General features: G+C 48.3%; 1 protein-coding gene across 1 annotated transcript; it reads right to left on the bottom strand.

The window, feature by feature from the left end:
• Positions 1 to 624: 624 nt before the first annotated feature.
• On the bottom strand, positions 625 to 18,705 carry MRPS6 (mitochondrial ribosomal protein S6). Its single transcript, XM_023741327.1, has 2 exons — positions 18,432 to 18,705; positions 625 to 1,174 (listed from the first exon to the last, which is right to left on the bottom strand). The coding sequence occupies exons 1-2, from the start codon at positions 18,611 to 18,613 to the stop codon at positions 982 to 984; spliced, it is 375 nt and encodes a 124-aa protein (XP_023597095.1). The 5' UTR covers positions 18,614 to 18,705; the 3' UTR covers positions 625 to 981.
• Positions 18,706 to 19,219: the final 514 nt, after the last annotated feature.

The raw sequence follows: 19,219 nt of genomic DNA, 5'->3' as shown, positions 1-19,219 counted from the left end.
TCAACTCTCCCTCTGCTAAAAACAATAAAACCCTCCAAACAGAACTTAACTTTTGTTCACTTCCAGGACATGTTTTAAGAAGAGAGACCTGATTATTACACACACAAAGACAGAAACAGAGTCTTCTTACAAGTCCCCCTAAGCTAAGAGCTCAGCAGGCCACTGGCCAAAGGCGCTGGGGCCGGCTGGCTCCTGGGGCGACTGTCAGAGTCAGGAGGGTGGCGGAGGAGGAGAACTGAAAAGTGGCAACGCCCCCAGGGAGGCCTGCCCAGTGCGGAGGGGCAGTGGGGGAAGCAGGTGCTAATGGCAAAGGACTGACAGAGCAGCGTCAGGGCCCAGCTGCCACACGGCACACGTCCCTGCACACCAGATGCAAAGAACAGCAGCCACCACCTGACAGACAAGCTGTGGGAGAAAACTTCAAGTCCCTGATTCGGAGAAATGCCCAGTGGTCGGGGACAGACACCCCCAAGCCCACACCCCGCCTGTGTCCCAGACTCTGAGCTTTGCTAGGTAAGCAGGAGCCCTCCCACGTCCCCACCTGCAGGCTGAGCAGGACTGGAGCCCGAGGGGCGGGGGAGTGCGCCGGGCTGGCAGGGGAAGGGACAAAACGCCTCCCCGAGATTTCTAGAAGTCAGGTTTATTACCCCGATCAAAAGTCGATCATATAATACCGTGGCTTTAGATTTTTATTTTTGCATGGCTACACAGCCTGGATGACTAGCTTGCAATCCATGCTAGTTGTGCTCTACAGAACAGGGGTGGTGTTACAAGGCAAAAAGTCGTCACCAACAAATTAACAAAAAAAATCAAGACTGATGTGCAGCGTGGCCCTAGCCGAGCTGTTTACCCACGTCTCATGCAAAGGGGATCAAATGACGTCCGCAGCACACAACTACACAGAGGCCGAGCTTGTCAATGATTAATGTACAGTGCTCAGAAGTGAGAGAACTGAAAACACAGCGAAATCAGTGACTCTCCTCACTTCTTCTTCTTCTTCGTGGAATACAATTTTTCTTCCAGCGGGACTGGGACGATCCCGTCGCACGCCTTCACCTCCTGGGTCAGTGGGTGCCTCACAACATTCGGTCTGACCACATCAGTGTCTCGAGACAAGTGCTCCATGATGCTCTCAACAGTTGTTGTTGGTGCATAAAAATCCACCAAGAAATACCTGCAGTAAAAGGGAAACACTGTGAAAACACTGTCAGTTCTTGTACCTGAGATACAACAAGGGCACCATTTTGGTCGCTGTGCTCATTTTACTCCTGCCTAGAGAGAGATATCAACCACACACACCTCTGTCCACATGGAAACGCCCAGCGGGCCAGAATGAACATCAGTACAGCAGGCCCAATCTCCCTTTTCCTACAGCCCTTCCCATTACACGCTCGTGAAAACCTGAGTCCAAACAGACTCTGTGGCAGCAAAGCATTGTGACATTACATACTGGGAAGTATAGCAAAATCACAGGTACCGAAAAACTCGCTGCCATCGAGTCGATTCTGACTCACAGCAACCCTATAGCACAGAACAGAACTGTCCCATAGGGCTTCCAAGGAGCCGCTGGTGGATTCTAACTGCCAATCTTTTGGTTAGCAGCCTGAGCTCTTAACCACTGCGCCACCAGTGATCCAAAAAATTATAGGTAGAAAATTCAACAAAGTTGAATTTTTTTTTGGTGGAAACATCTGAGCATTGCGTGCTCTTCTAATTTTCCAAAGGCGTTTACGGGTGACCTAATGCGCCAAAAAGAGAGAGCCACCAGCTACACGCATACACACTACGAATGAGGAAAAGGCTGAGACAGGCATGGGATTTGTCTAAGACCAGCCTGCATGCCACCACCCGTCTGTCAGTGTGTTGTCCTGTGGTGGCTGCACCTTGTTGTGAGGCTGGAAGCTCTGCCACCAGTATTTCAAAAACCAGCAGGGTCACTGATGGTGGACAGGTTTCCGTGGAGCTTCCAGACTAAGACAGACTAGGCAGAAGGACCTGGCGGTCTCTACTTCTAAAAAAACTGGCCAGTGAAAACCTTAAGAATACCAGCGGAACACTGTCTGACACAGTGTCAGAAGATGAGCCCTTCAGGTTGGAAAGCACTCAAAATATGACCAGGGATATCAATTGCTGATATCAGAAAGATCTTGGCTAAAAGCAGAGAATACCAGAAAGATGTTCACCTGTGTTTGATTGGATATACAAAGGCAATTGGCTGTGTGGATCTTAACAAATTATGAATAACACTGCAAAGAATGGGAATTCCAGAACATTTAATTGTGCTCATGAGGAATCTCTACACAGAACAAGAGAAAGTCATTCGAGCAGAACAAGAGGATACTGCGGGGTTTAATATTAGGAAACGTATGAGTCAGGGTTGCATCTCTACGCTGAGCAAATAATCTGAGAAGCTGGACTATATGAAGAAGAACAGGGCATCAGGACTGGAGGAAGACTCATTAACAACTGCAATATGCAGCTGACAAAACCTTGCCTGCTGAAAGAAAAGAGGACTTCAAACACTTACTGATGAAGATCAAAGACCCCAGTCTTAAGTATGGATTACACCTCAACATAAAGAAAACAAAAATCCTCACAGCTGGACCGATAAATAACATCACGATAAAAAGAGAGGAGACTGAAGTTGTCACAAAGATTTCATTTTACTTGGATCCACAATGAACCTGTCGAAAGGGCAGTCAAGAAATCAAGACACATTGCATTGGGCAAATCTGCTGCAAAAGACCTCTTTAAAGTGTTACAAAGCACAGATGTCACTTTGAGGTCACTTAAGGTGCGCCTGACCCAAGCCATGGTGTTTTCAATCATCTCACATGCATTTTGAAAGTTGGACAATGGATAAGGAAGACTGAAGAAGAACTGATGTCTTTGAATTATGGTATTGGCAAAGAATATTGAGTATACCATGGAATGCCAAAAGAACAAACAAATCTGTCTTGGAAGAAGTACAGCCAGAGTGCTCCTTAGAAGCAAGGATGGCAAGACTTCGTCTCACATACTACAGACGTGTTATCAGAAGGGACCAGTCCCTGGAGAAGGACATCATGCTTGGTCAAGTAGAGGGTCAGTGGAAAAGAGAAAGATCCTCCACAAGATGGACTGACACAGTGGCTACAACCATGGGCTCAAACATAACGATTGCGAGCACGGCACAGGACTGGGCAGTGTTTCACTCTGTTGCACACAAAGTGGCCATGAGTCGGAACCTACTGGACAACACCAAACGACACCAACATCCTGTACGCACATCCAAGAGCCAACAAGGAACAAGAAGAAAACCCCTAGCACCTTGGGTGAAAGAATCTAACATTCATCTACTCGGACCAGACTAAAGCAGACAGGGCATCCCACACAGCTCAACCATATTAGAAGATAAACAACTTCAACCGCTGCAGCTGGGTGAGGATACAGAGCGACAAGCTCCCTTCTTCCTTGCCCACCCCTCTCTCAGTTCTGAAACTTTAAGCCTCCCTTACACTGTTCATTAAGTGCTTGGCTGGTAACCAAAAAGGTGGCAGTTCGAATCGACCAGCCGCTCCTTGGAAACCCTATGGCGCAGTTCTGCTCTGTCCCATAGGGTCGCTATGAGTCGGAATTGACTCGACGACAACGGCTTTTTTTCATACTGTTCAGCCTCGACCACAGGATTGTGAAAGGGCAGCAGCAGCAGTCCTGAACCCAGTGTTTCCCATTTCAGCAGTGTTCCTGCTGGTTCTTGTTGCCGGTTGCCATCGAAGTGGCTCCAACTCACGGGAGCCCCGTGTAGAACAGAACACAATGTTGCCTGGTGCTGTGCCATCTTTGTGATCATCGGTATGGATCCGCCGTTGTGGCCACTGTGTATTCTGAGCGCCTTCCAACCTAGGGGGCTCATCTTCCAGCATTTTATCGAACAGTCTTCTGTTGTGATCCATAAGGTTTCCACTGGCTAATTTTCAGAAGTAGATCACCAGGCCCTTCTTCCTAGTTTGCCTTAGTCTGGAAGCTCCACTGAGACCTGTCCGTCAGGGTTGACCTTGTTGGCGTCTGAAATGCTGGTAGCCTAGATTCCAGCTTCAGGGCAACATGCAAACCACCGCAGCAGGACAGACTGACAGACGGGTCTAGCTGGTTAAGACGACCTTTTCCACGTCATTCACCCTGTTCTAGCCACACTACTCCCACTCAGGGTCTTGGCACTCGCTGTTCCTTCTGCCAGAATGTTCTTCACACAGCTCATCCTGCAGAGAGGCCTTCTGTGACAGCTCCACCTAAAGGAGCACCCGCCTGTCCCACCCACCAAGTGCCACCACTCTCCACCCCCTTACTCTTTCTCCACGGCGCGTCCTCATCACTGATACAGCAGGAAACTCGCCACCATTGAGACGACTCCAACTCACGGGGACCCTACAGGACAGAGCAGAACTGCTCCATACAGTTTTTCTCGGCATTAATCTCCACGAAAGAAGGAGCCCTGCCCGTGCAGTGGTTAAGCACTCAGCAGCTAAATGAAAGGTCAGCAGTTCAAAACCACCAGCCGCTCCACAGGAGAAAGAGGTGGCAGTCTGCTTCCGTAAAGTTACGGCCTTCCAAATCCTATGGGGCAGCTCTACGCTGTCCTATAGGGTCACTATGAATCAGAATCAACTCGACGGAAACGGGTTTAATTTTTTCAGAAGCGGATTGTCACCTCTTTCTCCTATGGAGTGGCTGGGGGGTTTGAAGTGCCAACCATTTGGTTAGCAGCCAAGCACTTAACCACTGCGTCACCAGGGCTCCTTCCTGATGTAGCATATATTTGTGTATTGTCTCGTTCCACTAAAACATAATAACCCTGAGAAGAAAGACATCGTAGCTAGATCTCCAGCACCCTGAACAGAGGCTAACATATAGTGGGGTCCACAGAAAATGCTGGACAATGGTGGTGTTAGCCTGAAATTCTCACAGAACACAGGAAAGACATAACTTAAAGTGAGAAAATCAACAAGGATAGAAGTTATAAGAAAAAGGATAGTATGTCACAAATCCAAACAAAGAGGGCTCAAAACTCGTCAGAAGACTTTTGCTGAGTGAGTTTTCACTCTTACCCACACCTAGTGGGAAATTCACTCAAGTAAACAAATAATTAAAAGTGAAAGGATGGAAACTGTATATATAGTTATATATTTACACACACACACACACACACACACACCGCACACACCGATCAAAAGAAAGCTCAGGTGGCTAGGATGTCTGTTATCAGACCGAGCAGACCTCAGAGCAAAGAAAACCAGCAGGGATGAAAAGGGACACAGTGAAGACACAACAACCCCAAATGTGTACGCCCCAGACAAGAGTTCCAGCATACAGGAAGTAAAAACCAAAAACCAACAGCACTGAAGGAGAAACAGACAAAACCACAATTATTCAGTTGGAGACTTGGATACTCCTCTCTCCGTAATCAATAGAACTACAAGAAAATCAGCAAGGCTATAGAAAAAGTGGACATCGTCATCAACCAACTGGATGTAACTGACATTGATAAAATCTTCTCTCCAGTAACAGCAGAATACATATTCTTCTCAAGTGTACCTGGAACACTTACCAAGGCCGATCAGATTCTGGGCTATAAAACAAGTCTCGATAAATCTGACAGGATCCAAATTATATGGAAAGATCTCAGGAAAATCCCCAAATACTCGGAAGCTAACACATATCTAAACAACCCACAGGTCGAAGAAGAAATCAAAAGGGAAGTTAGGAAGTGCTTTGAACTCGAAAGAAAAAGGAAACACAACACACCCAAATCTGGGGGATTCCACTGAAGCAGTGCTTGGTGGGCATTTATGGCACTGAACATTTAGTAAGGAGAAGGCCTCCGATCAAAGACTTCAGCTCCCACTAAGAAATTAGAAAACAGCAAATTAAATCCAAATAATACGATCAAAGCAGAAATTAATGAAACAAATTAGCCAAACTAATCAGTAAAAAAAAGACACAAATTACTAATATCGGGAGTAAGAGAAATGAAATCACTAGATTCTACAGATCTTAAAGGGATAATTATAGGATATTATGAACAATTTTATGCAATAAATTTGAGAACTTAGACAAAGTGGTCAAATTCCTTGAAAGACACAAACTACCCAGACTCATTCAAGAACAGATAACCTGAGTAACCCCTGTATCTATTAGAGAAATTAAGAAAACTCTAGGCCCAAACAGCTTCACTGGTGAATTCTACCAAACATTTAAGGTCAAAATACCAATCTGACACAAATTCACCCAGAAAATTGAAGATAACAGAACATTTCTCAACTCATTCTATGAGGCCAGCATTACCTCAATACTAAAACCAGACAAGACATTACAAGAGGGGGAAAAACATCAATCTCCTTCATGAACATTCTTGTTGTTAGGTGCCATCGAGTCTGTTTCGACTCACAGTGACCCCGTGTCCAACAGAACGAAACACTGCCCGGTCCTGCACCATCCTCACAAGCGTTGCTATGTTTGAGCCCACTGTTGCAGACACTGTGGCAATCTACCTCATTGAGGGATCAAGTAATTTTAGCAAAATGACTAATGGATAGGATAATACATCATGACCAAGTGGGATTTATCCCAGGAATGTCAGATTGGTTTAACGTTCAAAAATCAATCAGTGTAATTCACCATATTATAATGAAAAGGAAAACCATATGATCATTTCAACAGATCCAAAAAAACTGAGAAAGCATTTAAAAAAATCCAGTAGCCATTCCTAATAAAAACTTCAGCAAACTAGGAACAGAAGGGACCTTTCTCAATCTTATAAAGGTCACGTATGAGAAACCTACAAGTAACATCGGACTTATTGGTGAAAGAATGTTTTCCCAAGACTGGGAACAAGACAAGGATGTCTGCTCTCACCACTTCTAGCCAACACTGTATTTCAGGTTCTTCTGCCAGCGCAAAAAGGCAAGAAAAAGAAATAAAAGGTATCTGAGTTGGTAAGAAAGAAGTAAAACTCTCTTTATTTGCAGGTAACAAGATTGTGTATATGGAAAATCCAACGAAATTTGTTTTAAAAAGATAGAATAAATGAGTTTGGCAAGATTACACGATAGAAGATCAATATACGGAAAAAAAAAAATCAACTGTATTTCTATATACCATATAGTGCAACAAACAACTGAAGCTTGAAATTAAATATGAAAAAACGAGAGACAAATCTGACAAAAGGTATGTAAGACCTACTCCATACAGCTTCACTGAGAAAAATAAAAGAAATCTACATAAACGGAGAAATGTGCCTTGCTCACGGGTCAGAAGACTCAGTGTTATTTAGATATCAATTCTCTCCAAATGGACCTACAGATTCAGTAAAATCCCAATCAAAATCCCAGCAAATGTTTTGTGAGAAATTGACAAACTGATTCTAAAGTTCACACGGACATGAAAAGGCTCTCGAACACCTAACTAATTCTGACGGACAACAGAGCTGAAGGACTTCCCACCGCCGGGTGTCACGACTTACATTATAAACATAGTAACCAAGACAGTATGGTGTTGGCGTGAAGATGGACAAATAAGTCAACAGAACAGTATAAAGTCCAGAATCAGACTCACACCTACCCGCACACTAATTTTCAACAAAGGTGCAAAGACAGTTCAGTGGAGAAAGGACAGCCTTTTCAACAAATGGTGCTGGAAAAACTGGTATCCACACGCAAAAAAAAAAAAAAGAAACTTTGATCTAGCCACACCTTACGTCAGAAAAAAGAAAATAACTCAAAATAGCTCATGAATCTAAATGAAAAACCTGTAACTATAAAACTTCTAGAAAAAAAATAGGTGAAAGTTTCTGTGACTTTGGGTTCAGCAAAGACTCCTTAGACGTGACACCAAAAGCACAATCCACAAAAGAGAAAAATGATAAATTAGACTTGATAAGAATTAAAAACTACTCTTTGAAAGATAATGTTTAAGACAATTAACAAGACAAGCCACAGAGTAGATGTGAAAAACCACATCTAATAAAGGACTTGCATCCAGAATATGGAACCCAGGTGGTGCAGTAGTTAAGAGCTTGGCTGCTAACCAAAAGGTCAGAGGTTCAAACCCCCCAGCTGCTTCTTGGAAACCCTATGGGGGCAGCTCTACTCTATCCTGTATGTAGGGTTGCTTATAAGTCAGAACTGACTCAGTAGCAACGAGTTTTTTTTTATCCAGAATATATAAAGAACCCTCAAAACTTAAGAAAACAAACCAATTTTAAAAATAGGTGTAAGATTAGAACAGACATTTTGCCAAAGAAGATACATAATAGCAAACAAGCACATGAATCGGTGTGCGACACCATCAGCCATTAGAGGAAAGCAGTTAAAACCCAAAGGACACCTACCGGGATGGCTCAATGAAGGCACGTGTCCATACAACTAGCTGTACCTGAATGTTCACACAGCTTTACCCGGAACAAGCCAAATCTGGGAACAACCCAAATATCTATAAACAAGTGAACTGGTAAACACACTAGTGTAACTGCCGAGCAATAAAAAGGACTAAATTACCAATACACACTATCGAGAAATTTCAAAATGATCATGCTGAATGAAAAACTACAGTAAAAAATACGTACGTACGGGTAGGTTCTACCTGTATGAAATTCTAGAAAACACAGACTAATCTACAGTGAAAGACAGCAGATCAGTGACTGCCGCGGGATGCAAGCAGGGGCTAACGGCAAGTTTACCATCTCGACTGGTGATTTCATGGTGTACACACGTCAGACCTTACTCAACTGTACACTTTAAATATACACTGTTTACTGTATGCCAATTATATCTCTAAAGATGTTAATTTAAAAATGCTGATGCTGAATGGGTGGGACTCGGGGAATGACTTGATTATGGGGGGCAGGGCGTTAACAAGGGAGCCACTACAGCTGGTGAAGACTCCCAGGAGCTCCTCAGAATGAAATAAAAATGTCACCTTCTTGAGGCAGTGACGTGCCCATCTGCCCACTGATGAGTCCACCACTTGAGCTTGTTCTAAAAACTATACACCAATCCAGCCAAATTCTAAGGCTTAATTCAGCTATTTAGTTCTACTCCACAGAGCAGGCACTAGAACTGCAATAAGGAGCCCTGGTGGCACACTGGTTAAGCACTCAGCTGCTAACCAAAGGGTCAGTGGTTGGAACCTACCAGCGGCTCCGTGAGAGAAAAGACCTAGCAATCTGCTCCCATAAAGATTACAGCCTTGGAGACCCTATGGGGCAGTTCTTCTCTGTCCTATGGGGTCGCTGTGACTTGGAATCAACTCAGCAGCACACAACAACAACAACAGAGCTGCACCATCCAACTTACGAACTGCTCATTAGTTCAACATTTAATTACTGATTACTTATTATTAGCAAGGCTCTGGACTAGAGCCTAAAATACTTCCCAGACCCACCATTTTGTTTGGTCACCTGGGGGCCAGAGCAGGGCACTCTCACTGGGCATGGCCCCCAACATTGTTCCTGTTTATCCATCTGTTGGTTCACTCAGTATGCATCAAAAGGTCCTTCCAAACTACCACAGACAAGTCCTGAACACACCCCATCCGCCAATATTCCCGCCTCTAAACTCATACACTTTCCCTGTGAGCTCCTTCCTCTCTCCTTGCCTCTCGTCTCATTTCCTAGGAAAATCTTCCTCTTTTGCTTTATTCCATTCAAAGCCCTATGCCAACAGCCCACAGATGTGCGCTGCAGAGATGCTGTTCCTTCCACAGGGTGACACGGAGGGAGCGCTTTGCAAGGGCCTGACAGGCTCCATCTAGCACCTGGCAGCCCAGGGAAGCACTTTGACGGGTGTCTCCTGCTCTGCGGAGCCAGGCCCACCCTTCCCTACAGGCAGGTCTTCCAGTTATTGAAATACCATTTCTGGGGTAAATTAGACCATTTGGGATAAACAAGTGATGTTGTTAACCTCACTGCTTTCTTCCATTTTCCATTCAGCTGCACCACAGACTTCAGAGGCATCTCTGTGGGCTTCGCCTGGAGTCCAAACACGTTTCAAGAGAAAGTTTCTAAGAGAAAGCATGTTCACAGTTGCCAACGACTGACTCAGCTGCCTGCACGTCACTGCTCAGGAGGCTCCGGTTCGCCACACGCCAGCACCCACCAAATAATCCTGAAAAATACGCCCAAGGCTTCTGGATACCTTTTGTGAAAGGAGCAAAAAGGATACCTGCGGATGGAGACCAGAGGCCAAACACAGCAGAAACCTCGTATTTCAGAACTTAACTTCTCGTCTTCTGGGGACGAGGACCCAGGAGAAGTGGATGGTCCCCTCCCTGTGGCAATCAGGACAGGGAAGAAGAGGAAGAGGTGCTGAGGGCTGGTCTGGGCCCAGCAGCCCCTCCCAGCAGCTACTAACCTAGTCGTTTTCGCAGTGCTTTCTGACACACTGTCTTCTCTGAGACTCATACCTAATGCAGTTAAGAGAGACTCAGAGACGCTAGGTCATTCTCTCAAGGTCACCCAGCTATCAAGTGGCCACAGCCAGGATTCACACAGAGCTGGTCTTTTAACTCCAGGACACAAAGGACCACAGACCACAGACACTAGAAAGGCCCATAAGGACAACGCAGTCCCACCCCTCCCTCACGGTGCTTCTGAGGAAAGGAAGGCCCAGGAACTCGAGAGGCAGGCCCAGGATGCCTGACTCCACGGTGCCTGGCTCTGCCTGCCAACCTCGGGCCACCTAGCTCCGTGCATCCTGGAGGCCCCAGGCCTGGCCCAGGCTCCTCATGGGTAAAGGGGAGTCCTGGACAAAGGGCTGGAAGCTCTAAGATCGGGCCACAGCCTGGCACTGGAGGCTCCCCCTTGCTACCAAAACCCCACTCACCTCTGGCCCTCTTTTCACCACTGGCCACCCCTCCCCTGTTCTCGCAACCAAACCAAAACAAGAGCACCGGCCAAAATGCAAATGGGTCTGTGCCCACAACTAGAGCTTGTGACGGTCACTTCACGCTTATCGCCCAGTTGATCTGCCCCTCGGGCTCCTGTGGGCAAAGGCTGCTTCCATTCTCATGCTCCTTCTTGCTGTGGAAATTTCCACAAGAGGAAACACCACCAAATCGGAGAAGGGGGAAGTGGCTCAGAAATGAGGAGATCTGACTGCATTCACTACCCTCAGCTGAGAGGCGAACCTCCTCCCCCTCCACCGTCCCTCGCCTTCAGAGGGGAACCAAGCACAAGTCCAGGGCAAGCCCAATCCCTGCCTGCCTTCATGGCCCAGGCACACAGGTCAACGGTCAGTCACAGCTTTCCCACACAAGAAATACTCTGACCGATTCCTGGTTGCTTCCAGTGTGTCTTCTTGCTCGCGCCTATTTATCCTGGGCGATTCTAACTGATCAGTGAGCACCTACTAAGGACAAGCTTCAAAAGGAAGCTGAAGAGGTGAGGTGCACACGGCCTTGTCCTCCTGGAACATGTTTCCAGCTGGGGACAGAGATCACACGCATGGAAAAAGAGGTCCCATGGGCAGCCCTGAAGAGGTTCAGAACGGGAACAGGCAGCTGCCACCCAGAGCCAGGCGTCCACAGCCTCGACGCGTCTGCCACTCCCACGGGAGACTGGGGGATGAATGATCGGGTGGTCAAGGACAGCGGCTCCTGCCTGCTGGACTTTTCCAACTACAGATGGCCTAAGGAACAACAAGGATGAGACCTCTGCAGCCATCAGAGGACGAGTACAGACCTGCATTTCCATTTCTACACAGGAAGGCAGTAAGCCCTAGGGACAGTCTACTTTGAGCTGCGGATCTGGCAGTCTCTGGTGCCCACGAGGATGCCTTCCCAGGAAAGCACAGGCCCGTAACGGACCTGTAAAGACAGGAGTCTAGGACTCCCTCGTGCTCACTCCCTACATCCTGCTGAAGGTTGCCACGGAGACACCACTTGGAGAGGCAGGATGAGCCACGTTCAAGGCAAGGCAGCCAGAGGGCCCAGCTCTCCAGAAGAATCTGAGGGCCCTTTCCCCTCACCTTCATCCTGGCCCAAGGAGAGAGAGGCTCAAGAGGACTCAAAAACCACTATGAGGTGTCCATGTCTGCTTCTTACCGAGCTAGGCAGAATCAGAACACAGGACCCAAAGTCCTAACACGCACTGACTCTTTCTCACATCCATCCTGTCGATAAGCTCCTCCTTCAAGGCAGGACTGCAACTACCCAGACCTACCCACACGCTGACAGTCCAAAGAGCTGACTCCCACTCTCTAATTCTACTCTACTCAGTGATTAAGATCAATAGATGGACAGCTCATTGTGAAAAGACCCACTTCAATCATCTGAAGTCTAAATATCATATTGTACGTTTCAAACACCTTCAAACCCATGCTACAGCGGCCCGAAAATGGCGTTTCGCAGCAAAGGCCTGGGATGACGGAGGCATCACCACGGCTGCAGACACACAGCCCAGCGCCTTCCCATGGGGTTCTCACTACAGCCACTTCACCTGCACAGGCTGATCAGCTTCACCCACCCGAGCTTGTCTCTAGCCTGTGAACAGCACTTGACTTTTACGCAGTTTGCTCTGCAGCAGAAGTCAGGAGCAGAGCAGTACTGGGAGGGCAGGTGAGGAGGTCAGTGCCCAGATGCACTTCTCCTGACAGACGCCAGCCAGCTCCCCTGTGGGCAGAACATGCTCACGCTCTTCACTGAAGGTTCTATTTTTCAGACACTCTGACTCTATAAAGCTCTCCCCTACAAGAACTGAAACCCCATTGAGCTCTCCCAAGGCCCAGAGAAGGGGCTTCCCCAGGAAAGACCCTGCCCAATGCTGGGAAGCCATGCCCCAGAGAACACACCCCCACAGCAGCGGTTTCTCCCTCACTGCCCTTTCTGCTCCTCCCGAAGGTCCACGCCCCCCGGACCACTCAGGGTCCCCTGGTGACACAGGCAGTGCAGACTGCCCATCTAGGTGTGGAGGGAGGGAGCCTGTCTTCCTGCAAGGCTCCTAAACGTAAAGGATGTATTTTATTTCACTTTTGTTTTAACCCTGCATTTACAATAGTTTTCCATCAAAAGGGCTTGCTTGAATTTGGGTTAGAGCCTTTGTCTCTCTCAGACACAGCCACACAGTCCCTCCCTTCCCCCAGCAGACCAGTGGAAATTTCCACTGCAGGCTCAGTGGCTCACAGTAGGTGGGGTGGGGGCGGGGCGGGGGAGGGCTCTACAGCCCCGATGCGTCTGGGAGCCCAGCCTTTCTGAAGACAGGAAGCAGATCCCTGGGCTGCATCGTCCAACCTGGCTGGCTGCAGGCTTCACTGGGGCCTCAGTGGCTTCTCCACCTTAATACCAGGCACCTTCTGCATGGAACTGCCCCGTTTCTTTTTCCATCTGTTGGGTCTGATACATTTTAAACACCACTAAACCTGCTGCAGGATCCTACAAATCTTAGAGCACTGCCACCGGAAGGGAACGTCCAACCGCAGCAGCCAGCCCTGCAGCTGCCGTGGGGTGCCCACACGGGGCGGGATGCTGGCCTCGGCTTACTGCTGGCAGGAGAGCGCCAGGATGTGGGAATGTTCGCGAACAGGAAAAGTACAGAGGAGAATCAATCTCCTCGAGAGAGGGTGCCAGCTCTCTTGGAGTAAGATGCAGACACATTTGGGGAGCGAGTCAGTAAAATTCCACTGATTCACCACAGAGCCAGTTATTTTTATCATTGTGCTTACCCGTAAATAGAAGGGTAACTTACGTGTAGGCCCGCGGATCTTTGCTGTAAGCACCTACCCAAATGCTAAGCAGATGAAAACGAAGGAAGATGGGACAAAACAAGGCAGGAGAACCTCTTTTACCACTGAAGAGTTCTCATACATAGGCATTCTGATACATGCCCATTTAACACAAGTCCGCCTGCTCTCACCACAGTGAAGTCAGGTCTGGTAAACACACAGCACAAACAAATCTGGGGTGTCCTTGTACAAGCAAGCAGGAGCCAGCAGGACACAGGGACACGGTCTCCTCCGCAGCCGGCGCTCCTGTACCAGTCATAGATCCCAGGCTGGGTCCAGCCCCATCTAGTGGACCGAGCGTAGCTGTCAGAGGGGACGGCAGTGGTTGTGGCCAAGGATGGTGAGATTCAGTGAACGCCTGCCCCTTTTCCGGAAGGTTCTAAGTTAGCATCTACTCTACTGCTCACATCTCTGTGGGACAGCCTCCTCGTTCAGGCCCTGAGGAATGCAGGGAGAATTTTCCACAACACCAACCTTGCCTTTCCCATGGACTTGATGAAGGCACCAAGGCAGGTAGGTGAAGGCACAGAGAGGAGATAATCCAGGAGGACTAAATGAGACCAGAGCAAACCCAGGGCTGGGAACACATCCCTGGCCTTCCGAGACCCAGCACTGGCTCGTGATCCAGCTGTCTCCAGGCGCTGCCTAGTGGGACCAGAAGCCGCCATCTGGAAGCTGGCCCAGAAGATCCAAACTTCCCACCCACCCCGCCTGCCTGCACAGGCAGGAGCATCTGGTCGGCTCTTCCCTGCTCCTCAATCCCCACCACCTGGGGGACAACTGACTTGAGAAGAGACCTCCCTTGGAAAAACAGTGTCGCTAAGTGACAGGTCGTCTGCGACAGCCTTCCCAACACAGAAAAAGGTGCCCCGACCTAGGCTCCCTTGGCTGCTGGTGGGAGCAGGCCAGCAGCTGGAGATGATGCTCGCCAATCCTCTGGAGCCACAGTAACTGTCAGTTAAATGTGTGAGCACAAGCCTGGGAGCGCCAGCACTGAGTCGTTCCACTGGAAAACAGGTCCCCAGTTATAAACAACAGGCTGACGGAAGAATTCCTGGAACATAAGCTATTCCAAAGTGGGGAGTGACCACATTAATACCTGGAGTATAATGACTATATTTCTATTTTTGGCATAAACTGGTAATAAGCTTGGTATACTAATAGACACCAAGCACCATTCCCAAGTATAAGCCCTTCCTCTGGGAAGCGTAAACTAGCAGGCTGTCTCCCACCCACTCTTCCTTTCAGGCCAGCGTGGCATGTGTGTAGCATCGATCAGGGGCGGGGGGATGGGGGAATGGTGGTGGCAGTCACTCCACAGCAGAGACGCCAGGCACCCTGGCTGTGCACCGGGCATCCTACACTTACACCCTCTGGTGGAACCAAGTTAGCACTATGGTAACTGATTAGCGTGAAAGCTCCCTGAGACCAGGAACCACAACAATCCCAAGAGTCCTGCTGAGGGCTGTGAGTACTGCTAGGACATACCAGTTCTCCCTGCAAAATGAAAAAGCAATGAACACAGCGTACTAACAGAGCCACACGCAACGCAGATTCTCAGAGGTCAGCTAGGCTCACTCACGAAGCCGCCCATGAGGGCTGCCGGGGAGGTCTGCCCAGAGGAGGGCATACTCTGGAAGGAAGCGGTACCTGGTGTTTATTATTCAAATAGGATTCAAGCCAGCGCCTCACCAAATCACAGTCACGTGTCCTGGCCTCCAGGGCTGTACAAAGAGCCAAAACTTTGGATGCTAAATCTGCAACTGACAAGTCCACTCTGTCTCCTTAACTACCTGGTGTAATGCCTGGCACATAATCCGCTTAGCAAATGTTACACCTTTCCATGGCTATGTGTAACGCACACAAACAATTCACCAAATGGACAAAATGCCTGGTACAAATATGGCTGGGGTCAGTGACTTGGCGGGGGGCGGGGGTGTGCACTGGCTAAAGCCAAGAGAATATTAGACGAAACCTAAGCTCCATATTGCAAAATTCTAGCACGCTGCTCAATTCCAACCCTTTCTCCAGGTAACTTCAAGATACACTAGCCCCTCGTGACCTCATTCACCAAAAGTCCCTGTGCAGAGTCTCAGTGGGTGCTGCAGAACTACAGGACGCCATGGACAGCGAGGCAGAGAAATGAGGGCGTCTCGCCGGAGGCCTTCATGCCGTACACACGCCAGCCTGCGTCACGAAGCTCTAGGAGGGATTCACCTCCACAAGGCTTCCTACCGCCGACTGATCTCCACAGAACTAGTGTTCCAGAGACCACACGGTGGGTAACAGTGCCTTAAATGAATGAATCCAGACATTGAATCATCCCAGGAAAACAGGCATAAAACAGGAACTCCCCCCTTCTTCCTGTGTCTATACATCATACACACACGTAATACACTTTAAGAACATTGCTTCTCCTCTGCAAGAAGTCTACATTAACTACATTTAGGAACAAAAACAAAATCATTAAAATGTGAATGAACTAACTGACTGCGACAGAGTCCTTGGCGAGGCAGGTGCGTCTTATCCGGAGTCCAGGATGGAGGGCTAGCACTGCCCACAGTCCTGGCTTAGCACCAGGCACGTTCTTCAAGGACCCGGATTTATTCCATCCATAAAAGGTAACAGCATCACCCCCAATCTCCCCACCCTTCACCCCAGAGGCCTGGAAACTAAATGAGCTAATATAGAGGATCTCAAAATGTGGAACCCAAACAAGCAGCATCAGCATTACCCGGGCACTTGCAACCCATATTACTGTCACGTTGACTCTGACTCATGGTGACCCTACGTGTGTCAGGGCAGAACTAGGCTCCACCGAGTTTTCAATGGCTGAGTTTTCAGAAGTAGATCGCCAGGCCTTTCTTCCAAGGTGCCTCTGGGGGAACCAGAACCACCAACCTTTCGGTTAGCAGCAAAGCAATTAACCATGCAGGGACTCCGGGCACTTGTTAGAAGTGCGAATTCTAGGATGCTGGTCACAACAACCCTCAACAAAACCAAACCCTCCACTTGGAAAAGAGCAGGATGAAGCAGTCCTGTTGTACACGGACGAGCACCACGCCAATGAGGGCACTGCCCCAGGGGCGGAAACCGCCCTCTCTCCCCGGTGGGTGCCGTCCACAGACAGCCTGGCTAGTCATTCCTGGCCAAATTCATGGCTCCTCTTTCACCAGAAAGGCAAAAGGGTCACAGCTTGCTGTTAAAATCAAATCCACTTGTAGTTAAATTAAAAAATAAATAAAGGTATGTTACACGCACACCATCTCCATCCCTCATTGTTAGTTCGACTGGAAGAAGACCAGTCCCTGTGCATTTTATGTTGCCTAGCAACGCCTCAGGCACTCTCTTCAGAGGCGTTCTTAAAGAAGCTGAAACCAGCACAAAACAAGATGAGGCAATCAAAGACGAAGTTTACAACGTGTGCCCCGTCTCGGCAGAAGCTTTAGATGCAGAGCAAAGCCTCACTCTGAGGCAGAATGCACACTCCAGTCCCACAACATGCGCGGCACTGAACAACGGGACGAGACCAGTGGCGCATCCATGTAGCTCCCAGCACTGTCCACAGGGCACGCCTGCAGAGATTATCTCGCCTGGATCCCCAGGACCACATGGACAGGGGCACCCTACCTTAGTTCCAGCCCCCAGGAAGCAAAAGGCTGAGAAGCTAAACGACCTGTTCAAGGCCACACACAGCTGCTGGGTACCAGCAGGAGAGTCGAGTCTTCTGATCCTGGACACTTCCCACTGTGCTAAAAACAGGCCCATCTTCTCCATCACCTGCTTCTAGAGAAGCCACAATGTGAGATTTGTTCCCCAGACCAGAAACCGGGGCTTAGAGAAGAAGCTTTACACGAACTCAACAAACAAACTGGTCTCAAAGAATTTCTACAAAGTTATTACTACAGAATCAGATCCTTGACGTATGTTTCAGGAAACTGTTGTATGCTGTGGGAGAAAAAATTCCATTCTAGAAAATTGTGATTATTAGCTGGAGTAGGTAAAACCATTTTTCTCTTGTCAGTAGGCTCTGGTTATGTGTATGAACCCGAAGCAGCACATTTTGCCTGTTATCTGCAACCTCCGTGTTTCCAAAGGACACACTGAGTGTGTGGCGAATGCACTGCCCACTGAGGGGTCTGAGACAGAAGTTAAAGCAGCGCCAGAGGAAAACGGCACTTAGGTGACAGAGAACGTTCTCCAGAATCAAGGGCTTATAAACTGCTGCTCCTAGCATGGCCTATTTCTGTACCCTGATTATAGTTTATTAAGGCCAGAATCAGGTCCCTGGGTGGTGCAAACGGTTAATGCGCTCGGCTGCGAACCAAAAGGTTGAGGGTTCAAGTCCACCCAGAGGTGCCTTGGAAAAAAGCCCTGATGGTCTACTTCCAAAAAATCGGTCAGTGAAAACCCTATGGAGCACAGTTCTACTCTGACACACGTGGGGTCACCGTGAGTCAGAGCTGACTGGATGGCAGCTAGTTTTAAGGGCAGAATAACTGCAGCCTGTGTGTAGCACGACCCTGCTAGGAGATGCACCTAAACACCACCTCAGAAAACATTTCTGGGCACAGTGAGATCTGACTGCGAAATGGTAACAATTTCTAAGACCAACTCACCAGCGCAGTTTACTGAGAGCATCAGAGACGCGTTCTGACTGACTCTCGGAGCACCTACCCTCCTCTCACATGCTGCTGACTGTGCGCGGACATCTTATAAGGAAGCGCTCGCTCGCCCAGGTTCTCCAGGTTCCTCACGACCGCCCCTCTGTCCATCAGGGCTTCTAGCGTGCGTTTCAAAGCAGCAGCAGTCTCCGGCTGTTTATCGTTTTTGTTTTTAAAGAGAAGAAAAAAACACATCAGAATCAAGACAAGAAACAGAATGTTTGTCAGTTCCAATCATAATCGTTCTACTGTAGGGCTCTTTAGGTACAAGCAACAGAAACTGTCTCTGGCCAACATAAATTAAAAAAAAAAAAAAAAAGACACGTACTTTAAGGATATGAGATAGCTCACAGATATGAAGGAAAGGCTGGAGAACCGGGCCTCGGAGGGGTCCAGGGGCCAGAGCAGCTCCAGGGATCTGGCAGGCAGGAACTACTGAGTGGCTTCTTCATAGCACCTCGGCCAGGATGGATCAGCGCCAACCACTGTCAGTCCTTGTCTCCCATAACTCAAAATCCAGACTCCAGGGAAGAGCATTCTACTGGCAGGACACACCTTGGCTCACCAACCCACCAAAACCATAGCCAGTGGGAAAAGGTGTTAGCCCCCAAAGAAAAATGGGGAGATTGTAACCAAAAGGGGGGGAGGATGAATAAGACACAACCTCTGCCCTCATGGAGCGTACAATCTAATAAAGGAATTAACACAAACACATACATAAAAAGACCAGAAGGCAAAACACAGCAAGGGATGCAAAGACTCGAGGGCCTGTGAAAGGAGGCTCCACTGAGGAAAGCTTAC

Source organism: Trichechus manatus, unplaced genomic scaffold, assembly GCF_000243295.1.
Source record: "Trichechus manatus latirostris isolate Lorelei unplaced genomic scaffold, TriManLat1.0 scaffold00177, whole genome shotgun sequence".
In the NCBI taxonomy this organism is placed as follows: Eukaryota; Metazoa; Chordata; class Mammalia; order Sirenia; family Trichechidae; genus Trichechus; species Trichechus manatus.
The sequence above is the reverse complement of the archived record's forward strand: the minus strand, read 5'-3'. Positions and strand labels throughout refer to the sequence as shown.